We start from the raw sequence: 12,169 nt of genomic DNA on the forward strand, positions 1-12,169 counted from the left end.
TGTGTGTGTGTGTGTGTGTGTGTGTGTATATATATATATATATATATTCGGCTCAATGTTTGCAGCAATAGTCTGGTTGATGCTCCTGATAGTTTATCACGGTAATTGTTTAAAAACAACCAACGTGTTTCAGGATTTCAAGGGCCTTCCTCGGGATGAGCTAAAAAAGGACGTCTGGTCCAAAAATGTTTTCTTGATTGTGTTTGTTTTTTTTTTGTTTGTTTGGTTTTTTTTGGGTGGGGGGGGGGGTATATATTTTTTTCTATTTTTTGAAATCTAGGAGTTAAACATTGATAATAGCCTACAGCACCTGTCATTCTCAGGTGGTCTCTAATCCCAGTACCATCCAGACCCAACTCTGGTGAGCCTCTGAGATCCGACACGTTGAGGGTGGTGTGGCCCTTAGGCTGCCAAACCAGCGACCACTGTGCACCTTCTGAGGTTTTCAAAATTTACCTGCAGTATTTCCAACAAATGTTTCTTCTCTTACATTCATTGAAGGACTCAGTCTGGTGGTGAAGAATCTTGCCATGCTGTGGCCTTCAATAAACTTGGAGAAAGGGTTTTTTTTTGTTGAGTAGAAGAAGATTCTGTTTTTGCCCGGTCCTGGTCTTTTCCAGCATAGCCCTTATGAAGGGGGAGGGGGGTTGGAAACCCCCAAAAGTGTCCAATGTTTTTATACAATTTTTTAAATGCAACGAATAAACTTTATCTGGAGCATCAACCGTACTTTGGCACTCTTTTTCTACATACCTTGTCCTGGTGTCACCTTCACAACTGTCAAATACCGCAGGTCTTTACAGCTTTGACCTGAATTTTCACATCTTCCACTGTAGTAATAAATCCCCACCCAGAATACATTATTTATGGCTGTGTGGTGTGGGATGGGGTGGAGTTGATACTTTGTCAAGTCTTCAAGAGTTTGTTCACCTGATATACATTGTCATGCATAATGCAACAATTCCAAACATAGCCATGAACAAAGCAACCATTGAAGGAACGATGTATACACACCTCAACATAAACAATGTGTACACACGCCAACACGGGAATCCACATTTCTTGTTTTGTATCCGTGTGTGTATGTATATATGTATGTATGTATGTATGTATATATACATATATATATATATATATATATATATATATATATATATATATATATATATATATATATATATATATATATATATATATATATATATATATATATATACACACACCCCAAAAAAAATTAAAGGAACACTTTGAAAACACATCAGATCTCAATGGGGAAAAATATCATCCTGGATATCTATACTGATATGGACTGGGTAATGTGTTGGGAACAAAAGGATGCCACACCGTTTGATGGAAATTATGAACCTTCAGACGGCTGAATTCAAAGACACCCTGAAAATCAAAGTGAAAAAAATGATGCAGCAAGCTAGTCCATTTTCCTGAAATTTTATTGCAGCAACTCAAAATTGAATTGTACTCCGTAGTTTGTATGGACCTCATGTGCTTGCATGCATGCCTGACAACTTGGGGGATGCTCCTAATGAGACAGCGGATGGTGTCCTGGGATATTTCCTCCCAGATCTCGACCAGGGAATCACTGAGCTCCTGAACAGACTGAGGTGCCACCTGGTGGCGTTGGATGAAGCGAAAACATGATGTCCCAGACATTATCCTATTGGATTTAGGTCAGACGAGCGTGGGGGCCATTCAATGGCATCAATTCCTTCATCCTCCAGGAACTGGCTGCATGGCCTCGCCACATTGTCGTGCACCAGGAGGAACCCAGGACGCACTGCACCGGCGTAGGGTCTGACAATGGGTCCAAGGATTTCATCCCGATACCTAATGGCAGTCAGGGTGTCATTGTCTAGCCTGTAGAACTCTGTGTGACCCTCCATGGATATGCCTCCCCAGACCATCACTGACCCACCACCAAACTTATCATGCTGAACAATGTTACAGGCAGCATAACATTCTCCACAGCTTCTCCAGACCCTTTCACATCTGTCACATGTGCTCAGGGTGAACCTGCTCTCATCTGTGAAAAGCACGGGGCGCTAGTGGTGGACCTGCCGATTCTGGTTTTGAATGGCAAATGCAAATCGAGCTCCATGGTGCCGTGCAGTGAGCACAGGGCCCACTAGAGGATGTCGGGTCCTCAGGCCACCCTCATGAAGTCTATTTCTGATTGTTTGGTCAGAGACAAAACAATTTATGGAGGTCATTTTGTAGGGCTCTGGCGGTGCTCATCCTGTTCCTCCTTGCTCAAAGGAGCAGACACCGGTCCTGCTGATGGGTTAAGGACCTTCTAGAGCCCTGTCCAGCTCTCCTAGAGTAACTGCCTGTCTCCTGGAATCTCCTCCATGCTTTTGAGACTGTGCTGGGAGACACAGCAAACCTTCTGGTAATGGCACGTATTGATGTGCCGTCCTGGAGGAGTTGGACTGCCTGTGCAACCTCTATAGGGTCCAGGTATCGCCTCATACTACCATTAGTGACACTGACCCTAGCCAAATGCAAAACTAGTGAAAAACAGTCAGAAAAGATGAATAGGGGGAAATAATGTCAGTGGCCTCACCTGTAAAACTATTCCTGTTTTGGTGGTTGTCTCATTGTTGCCCATATAGTGCACCTGTAGTTAATTGCATTAGCACCAAAGCATCCGGAACTGATTAACAACTCCCTCTGCTACTTAACTGACTAGATCAATATCCCAGGAGTTTACTTGACTGGATGTTATACTCTGATTAAAAAGTGTTCCTTTAATTCTTTTGAGGTGTGTGTTTGTGTGGATATACATACATACACAGGGCTGCTTGTTAGGGGGTAGCACCAGCCCTCCTGTACAGAGCCCTGGGCCCCATCAGTTCAACTGGGGTGCATGTTTAGGAGATATTTACAGTACCTATAGGTAAGCCTTGTCAGAGGATTAACTATAGGTACAATTTAGGGGAAGCTTTACTTCCTCTTTTAGTGTGTAATCCTGCCTTTGATATGGAATAAAAGAGCGCCTCCTGGTGGCTGAATAGTACAGCCATGGCCAAACGTTTGGAGAATGACACAAATATTATTTTCACAAAGTCTGCTGCCTCAGTTTGTATGATGGCAATTTGCATATCCTCCAGAATGTTATGAAGAGGGCTCAGATGAATTGAAATTAATTGCAAAGTCTCTTTGCCATGAAAATGAACTTAATACCATAAAAATAATTTCCACTGCATTTGTGAAGAATGCTTCAGGGCGCCTAAGAAAGTCCAGCAAGCGCCAGGATCATCTCCTACACCGGATTCATCTGCAGGATCGGGGAACACCAATGCAGAGCTTGCTCAGGAATGGCAGAGCAGGCAGGTGTGAATACATCTGCATGTACAGTGAGGAGAAGACTTTTGGAGGATGGCTTGGTGTCAAGAAGGGCAGCAAAGAAGCCAGGAAAAACATCGGGGACAGACTGATATTCTTCAAAAGGTACAGGGATTGGACTGCTGAGGACGGGTAAAGACATTTTCTCTGATGATTTCCCTTTCCGATTGTTTGTGGCATCCAGGAGAAAAGCCTTGTCCAGGGAAGAAAAGGGGGGCACTACTATTAGTCCTGTGTCATGCCAATAGTAAAGCATCCTGAGACCATTCATGTGTGGGGTTTCTTCTCAGCTAAGGGAATGGACTCACTCACAATTCTGCCTAAGAACACAGCCATGAATAAATAATGGTACAAAAACATCCTCCGAGAGCAACTTCTCCCAACCATCCAAGAACATTTGGGTGAGGAACAATGCCTTTTCCAGCATGATGGAGCACCTTGCCATAAGGCAAAAGTGATAACTAAGTGGCTTGGGGAAAAAAACGTCAAAATGTTGGGTGCATGGCCAGGAAACTCCCCAGACCTTAGTCCCATTGAGAACTTGTGGTTAATCTTCAAAAGGCGGATGAACAAAAAAAAAAAAAACACAAATTCCGGCAAACTCCAAGCATTGATTATGCAAGAATTGGCATTGATTATGCAAGAATTTGCTGCCATCATTCAGGATGTGGCCCAGAAGTTGATGATGGCATGCCAGGGCGAATTTCATAGGTCTTGAAAAAGAAGGGTCAACACTGCAAATATCGACTCTTTGCATAAACTTCATGTAATTGTCAATAAAAGCCTTATATACTTATGAAATGCTTGTAATTATACTTCAGTATGCCATAGTAACCTCTGACAAAAAGATCTAAAAACACTGAAGCAGCAGACTTTGTGAAACTGAATATTTGTTTCATTCTCAAAACTTTTGATGACGGCTGTAGACTGCAACTGCTTTTACTCCCATTCCCTTCACAGAGAATAAAGGGAAGAAGCCCTGTGTAAGCTCTGAAAGTCAGTCAGGTTGGAGCTTGCACAGGACTGAGAATGCTTTCTGCCCTCCATGTGACAGCCTTGGGGTTTGGTGATTGGCCGCAGTGTTGGAGCACTTACCTGCGTGCCTACCTGATGTCTCCTGTCTAATTCCTGTCTTCTTTACAGGTCAGAGTGAGCAAGGAACAGGACCACATTCTCATCATTCCCAGAGGCCTCTCCTTCTCCGAAGCGTCGGCTTCCAATCTGGTGAGCAAGCTTTATAACCTCCTACTATAATGCCATTGGCAACGTTTGCTGTCCCTCATCCTGGCTAGATGTCTCCCTCTCTAACTGCACCCTCTGCTTTCTGTAGGTGAAGCTGAACATTGTCGGTGAGGTGGTCGATCAGGGAAGCACCAACCTGCACGTTGACCCATCAGGATTCAGCCCACATGCAGCCATTTACTCCACGCGCCCTGACGTGCGCTGCGTCATCCATATTCACACCCCTGCCACGGCCGCTGTGAGTGATCTTTTCTCTGTTCAGTGTCTAGAGTGAGGGTTCCTTCTTGCAAGTGGCTAGGAGGCGGTAAAACCAGACAGTTGAGCCGTCGTTTGACCACCCACCTAAATGCAGATATCTACTAATCAGGGCAGTACAGTTTGCGCGGCTTCTTTTCTGTGCTTTGCGGCCTTTACAAAATGTAAACAGCATGTTGTATTCAGACTGTGACCCATAGAAGTCTATGCCACAACTGCCCCGCAACCGTGTGCAATGCGTTTTTTTTTATGTGCACTCATGATAATTATGCACAATTTTTTAACATGGTTTTAAATTCTTATTATTATTATTATTATTATACAGGATTTATATAGCGCCAACAGTTTGCGCAGCGTTTACAATGTGAGGTAAGACAATACAGTTCAAAACAGGAGGAACTAAAGGGCCCTGCTCCTTAGAGCTTACTATAAAAATATAGGACAACTGTATCATAGGGAAAGACTGTGACATAAATGACTAAGATCGTTCTCTTACACGAAAAGTTTGGAGCATTTTGACTCCCATCTGTTGGTTAGCTTGGTGACAGAAGAGAAATTAGTTGATGTTGGTATCACAAGTCCTGTGTATGATCAATACTCAGAATCTTCTTTAACTTTCAGGTCTCCTCCATGAAATGTGGCATCCTCCCGATCTCTCAGGAGGCTTTAATCCTCGGGGATATTGCCTACTACAACTACCAGGGCTCCCTGGATGAACAGCAAGAGCGAATCCAGCTGCAGAAAGTTCTGGGCCCGAGCGCCAAGGTAAGATTTGTTGGAATGTCTGTTCCAGTACATGTATGTGTTTCTGCTGGATTGGGCTCAAACCTGCACTGACAGCAATGGTGCGTCCTCTGTTTTGGGCTACTGTGTGTGCTAACATGATATTTATACCAGAGCGCTGCTACATCGGTATTGTACTGATAATAGTACTTACCTCTTGTGCAGTATTCTACCTCATCATACTTGCCTAGCGTACATTATTGTACTCCCTACCTACCTATTGTGTGGTGGTGTACTGAGCTTTGTATTGACTATTGTGTGTATTGTATTCTCATTGTACCCACACGGTGCGTATCTGTTGCACGGTATTGCACCCACACGATGTGTATCTGTTGCACGGTATTGCACCCACACGGTGCGTATCTGTTGCACGGTATTGTACCCACACGGTGCGTATCTGTTGCACAGTATTGTACCCACACGGTGCGTATCTGTTGCACGGTATTGTACTCACACGGTGCGTATCTGTTGCACGGTATTGTACCCACACGGTGCGTATCTGTTGCACGGTATTGTACCCACACGGTGCGTATCTGTTGCACAGTATTGTACTCACACGGTGCGTATCTGTTGCACGGTATTGTACTCACACGGTGCGTATCTGTTGCACGGTATTGTACTCACACGGTGCGTATCTGTTGCACGGTATTGTACCCACACGGTGCGTATCTGTTGCACAGTATTGTACCCACACGGTGCGTATCTGTTGCACAGTATTGTACTCACACGGTGCGTCTCTGTTGCACGGTCTTGTACCCACACGGTGCGTATCTGTTGCACGGTCTTGTACCCACACGGTGCGTATCTGTTGCACGGTCTTGTACCCACACGGTGCGTATCTGTTGCACGGTCTTGTACCCACACGGTGCGTATCTGTTGCACGGTATTGTACCCACACAGTGCGTATCTGTTGCACGGTCTTGTACCCACACGGTGCGTATCTGTTGCACAGTATTGTACCCACATGGTGCGTATCTGTTGCACGGTATTGTACCCACACAGTGCGTATCTGTTGCACGGTCTTGTACCCACACGGTGCGTATCTGTTGCACAGTATTGTACCCACATGGTGCGTATCTGTTGCACGGTATTGTACCCACACGGTGCGTATCTGTTGCACAGTATTGTACCCACATGGTGCGTATCTGTTGCACAGTATTGTACCCACACGGTGCGTATCTGTTGCACAGTATTGTACCCACACGGTGCGTATCTGTTGCACAGTATTGTACTCACACGGTGCGTATCTGTTGCACAGTATTGTACTCACACGGTGCGTATCTGTTGCACAGTATTGTACTCACACGGTGCGTATCTGTTGCACAGTATTGTACCCACACGGTGCGTATCTGTTGCACGGTATTGTACCCACACGGTGCGTATCTGTTGCACAGTATTGTACCCACACGGTGCGTATCTGTTGCACAGTATTGTACTCGGTGCGTATCTGTTGCACGGTATTGTACCCACACGGTGCGTATCTGTTGCACGGTCTTGTACCCACACGGTGCGTATCTGTTGCACAGTATTGTACCCACACGGTGCGTATCTGTTGCACGGTCTTGTACCCACACGGTGCGTATCTGTTGCACGGTCTTGTACCCACACGGTGCGTATCTGTTGCACGGTCTTGTACTCACACGGTGCGTATCTGTTGCACAGTATTGTACCCACACGGTGCGTATCTGTTGCACAGTATTGTACCCACACGGTGCGTATCTGTTGCACAGTATTGTACTCACACGGTGCGTATCTGTTGCACGGTCTTGTACTCACACGGTGCGTATCTGTTGCACAGTATTGTACCCACACGGTGCGTATCTGTTGCACGGTCTTGTACCCACACGGTGCGTATCTGTTGCACAATATTGTACTCACACGGTGCGTATCTGTTGCACAATATTGTACTCACACGGTGCGTATCTGTTGCACAGTATTGTACTCACACGGTGCGTATCTGTTGCACGGTATTGTACCCACACGGTGCGTATCTGTTGCACGGTATTGTACTCACACGGTGCGTATCTGTTGCACGGTATTGTACTCACACGGTGCGTATCTGTTGCACGGTATTGTACTCACACGGTGCGTATCTGTTGCACGGTATTGTACCCACACGGTGCGTATCTGTTGCACAATAGTGTACTCACACGGTGCGTATCTGTTGCACAGTATTGTACTCACACGGTGCGTATCTGTTGCACGGTATTGTACTCACACGGTGCGTATCTGTTGCACGGTATTGTACCCACACGGTGCGTATCTGTTGCACGGTCTTGTACCCACACGGTGCGTATCTGTTGCACAGTATTGTACTCACACGGTGCGTATCTGTTGCACGGTATTGTACCCACACGGTGCGTATCTGTTGCACGGTCTTGTACCCACACGGTGCGTATCTGTTGCACGGTCTTGTACCCACATTATACTTACATCTTGCATACCCATTGAACTTGCAACGCCCGTACCTATTGTAACGCATTTTACTCGCGTCCTATGTACCTATTGTACACACTCTGTACAGCATTGTACTCGCATGATACGTATCTGTTGAATAGTTTTATACTCTTTGAACATACCTTTTGCATAGTATTATCCTTACATGGTACATAATTATTGTACAACGTTTTTCTTGCATGGTGTGTACTGATTATGTGCTATTATACTATTATTGTATGTACCTGTTGTACAATATTGTATTGACTTTGACCAACCTGAGGCCAGACAATATTCCCTGACATGATATTGGCTCTCTATGTGCAGGTTCTGGTTCTGCGGAATCACGGGGTGATGGCTTTGGGTGAGACATTGGAGGAAGCTTTCCATTATATCTTCGGTGTACAGCAGGCCTGTGAAGTTCAGGTAACCCTAATAAACTCCTTTTATACGGTCACTCCACCCAGATTTTGTCAATGGAGAATTTAAGGGAATCTAGGAAAAAAAATCTAGGCTCACTTTGCTAAAATGTAAAGTAGTGAGTGTACAGCTTGTATAACAGTGTAAATTTGCTGTCCCCTCAAAACAATTCAACACACAGCCAATAATGTCTAAACCGTTGGCAACAAAAGTAAGTACACCCATAAGTGAAAATGGCCAAATTGGGCCCAATTTGCCATTTTCCCTCCCCGGTGTCATGTGACTCATTTGTGTTACAAGGTCTCGGGTGTGAATGGGGAGCAGGTGTGTTAAATTTGGTGTTACTCTCTCATACTGGTCACTGGAAGTTCAACATTGCACCTCATGGCAAAGAACTCTCTGAGGATCGGAAAAAAAATATTTTTTGCTCTACATATAGAAGGCCTAGGATATAATAAAATATTTACAAAAATGTGAGGAGTGTACTCACTTTTCTGGGATACTCTGTGTGTGTGTGTGTGTGTGTGTGTGTGTATGTATGTATATATATATATATATATATATATATATATGCAGTGCCTTGTGAAAGTATTCAGCCCCCTTGAACTTTGCGACCTTTTGCCACATTTCAGGCTTCAAACATAAAGATATAAAACTGTAATTTTTTTGTGAAGAATCAACAACAAGTGGGACACAATCATGAAGAGGAACGAAATTTATTGGATATTTCAAACTTTGTTAACAAATAAACAACTGAAAAATTGGACGTGCAAAATTATTCAGCCCCCTTAAGTTAATACTTTGTAGCACCACCTTTTGCAGCGATTACAGCTGTAAGTCGCTTGGGGTATGTCTCTATCAGTTTTGCACATCGACAGACTGAAATTTTTGCCCATTCCTCCTTGCAAAACAGCTCGAGCTCAGTGAGGTTGGATGGAGAGCGTTTGTGAACAGCAGTTTTCAGTTCTTTCCACAGATTCTCGATTGGATTCAGGTCTGGACTTTGACTTGGCCATTCTAACACCTAGATATGTTTATTTGTGAACCATTCCATTGTAGATTTTGCTTTATGTTTTGGATCATTGTCTTGTTGGAAGACAAATCTCCGTCCCAGTCTCAGGTCTTTTGTAGACTCCATCAGGTTTTCTTCCAGAATGGTCCTGTATTTGGCTCCATCCATCTTCCCATCAATTTTAACCATCTTCCCTGTCCCTGCTGAAGAAAAGCAGGCCCAAACCATGATGCTGCCACCACCATGTTTGACAGTGGGGATGGTGTGTTCAGGGTGATGAGCTGTGTTGCTTTTACGCCAAACATAACGTTTTGCATTGTTGCCAAAAAGTTTGGTTTTGGTTTCATCTGACCAGAGCACCTTCTTCCACATGTTTGGTGTGTCTCCCAGGTGGCTTGTGGCAAACTTCAAAGCGGAGTTCCGGGCACAAAATCGACCTAATCGATTTTGTGGCCATCCGCTTGCTCTTCTTCACCTGAAAAGGAATTGGATAGTTAGGATTATTATTTTTTTTTTTTTTACTCACCTTGTATTTGTAGAAAGAAATACTCACCTATTCTCCACTTCCTCCCTCTGTGGCCGCGGCCCGCTCCGTCACTTCCGGTTTGCAATGATTCCTGGGAGCTGAATGTCATTGCTCCCAGGAATCAATGCGACGACACCGGCCCTGCTCGTCACTTACGGTGTGACGCCGCATTCCCTGCTAAACAGCTTCTGGGCATGCCCAGAAGCTGTGTAGGAATGCGGCGCCGCACCAGATGTGACAAGAGGGGCCGGTGCAGGCGCATTCTGGGGGAAGAGGATGCAGAAGAGGATCGCGCTGTCTTCAGCTGCCCACAACAGAGATGGCAACGCTGGAGAAGAAATTTTATAAGTGAGTATTTCTTCTTGCAGGTAAGTGCGAACCGGGACAGATCAGAGGCTAGCCATTGTGGAATGTACTAGCCCTGACTGTCCCGGGGGTATGCTAATTGAAAAAAAAATTTTGTGCCAGGAACTCCGCTTTAAATGACACTTTTTATGGATATCTTTAAGAAATGGCTTTCTTCTTGCCACTCTTCCATAAAGGCCAGATTTGTGCAGTATACGACTGATTGTTGTCCTATGGACAGAGTCTCCCACCTCAGCTGTAGATCTCTGCAGTTCATCCAGAGTGATCATGGGCCTCTTGGCTGCATCTCTGATCAGTCTTCTCCTTGTATGAGCTGAAAGTTTAGAGGGACGGCCAGGTCTTCGTAGATTTGCAGTGGTCTGATACTCCTTCCATTTCAATATTATCACTTGCACAGTGCTCCTTGGGATGTTTACAGCTTGGGAAATCTTTTTGTATCCAAATCCGGCTTTAAACTTCTCCACAACAGTATCTCGGACCTGCCTGGTGTGTTCCTTGTTCATCACGATGCTCTCTGCGCTTTAAACGGACCTCTGAGACTATCACAGTGCAGGTGCATTTATACGGAGACTTGATTACACACAGGTGGATTCTATTTATCATCATTAGTCATTTAGGTCAACATTGGATCATTCAGAGTTCCTCACTGAACTTCTGGAGAGAGTTTGCTGCACTGAAAGTAAAGGGGCTGAATAATTTTGCACGCCCAATTTTTCAGTTTGTTTTTTTTTTTTTTTAACAAAGTTTGAAATATCCAATAAATTTTGTTCCACTTCGTGAATGTGTCCCACTTGTTGATTCTTCACAAAAAATTACAGTTTCATTTCTTTATGTTTGAAGCCTGAAATGTGGCAAAAGGTCGCAAAGTTCAAGGGGGGCGAATACTTTCGCAAGGCACTGTATATCCTAGTTTGTGAGGTTGAAAAAAGACATCAGTCCATATATATATATATATATATATATATATATATATATATATATATATATATATATATATAGTAAGCGAAAGAGATCATACAGTCAGTGCCTTCACTATACCTGCCTTGACTGTTGCTTCTGTCCCTGCAGATCCACGCTCTAGCTGGCTCCGGAGGGATCGACAACCTCCTCCTCCTGGACCTGGAGAAGTATAAAGCTGTCACGCATTCGGTGGCTGCGACTGGTGGGGGAGGGGTGAACATGGAGGGCCAGCACAAGTGGAAAGTAGGGGAGCTGGAGTTTGAATCGCTCATGAGAATGTTGGACAACCTGGTAAGTGCTGAAGATTATACAAGGGAATTGTAGGCAAAAGAAAATAGTGATTTTTTTTTTTTTTTTTTTTTATAAATTTTGCAAACCGGGTTTGGCAAAAGGGAACACTGGATACCTGCAGCACTGGGGTCATGGAATCGGAGTTCCTAGGCTTTTTTCATGTTGGAGTGATTTTTGTAGTTGCTCACATTACAGAAAGTTGTTGAGCATTGAAATTATATATATATATATATACCTTGATTGTCAATAGGAGAGTATTAATTGTCAGCCGTAGAAGGTATTGATTGTGATCAATAGGAAGTAATGGCTCTCATCAGTGGCCAGTTCCTTCACACTTGTACACCTTTTTCTTTATATTACACAGGTTTGTCTATGCTGCCACCTACTGGTTGTTGGGACTATTACATGTCTATAAATGTGCATCAAGCCTTTCAAGGGCATTGGTCTGCTGTCCCCAAAAAAGATTTATAAAATGTGTTTTTATCTGATGCAAAATGTTTTTTTTTAGTCACATGGTC

The 12,169-nt window shown here is 44.2% G+C and overlaps 1 protein-coding gene across 1 annotated transcript in view; it reads left to right on the forward strand.

The window, feature by feature from the left end:
* Positions 1–12,169, forward strand: part of ADD3 (adducin 3) — a 230,648-nt gene that overhangs the window by 191,244 nt on the left and 27,235 nt on the right. Inside the window, exons 5-9 of the mRNA XM_082268336.1 lie at positions 4,504–4,584; positions 4,691–4,840; positions 5,479–5,622; positions 8,404–8,502; positions 11,469–11,651. Of these exons, the coding sequence (XP_082124462.1) occupies positions 4,504–4,584; positions 4,691–4,840; positions 5,479–5,622; positions 8,404–8,502; positions 11,469–11,651 (657 nt within the window). The remainder of the gene's footprint in view (positions 1–4,503; positions 4,585–4,690; positions 4,841–5,478; positions 5,623–8,403; positions 8,503–11,468; positions 11,652–12,169) is intronic.

This window comes from Pelophylax lessonae (assembly GCF_965119305.1).
Source record: "Pelophylax lessonae genome assembly, chromosome: 9".
NCBI lineage: Eukaryota > Metazoa > Chordata > Amphibia > Anura > Ranidae > Pelophylax > Pelophylax lessonae.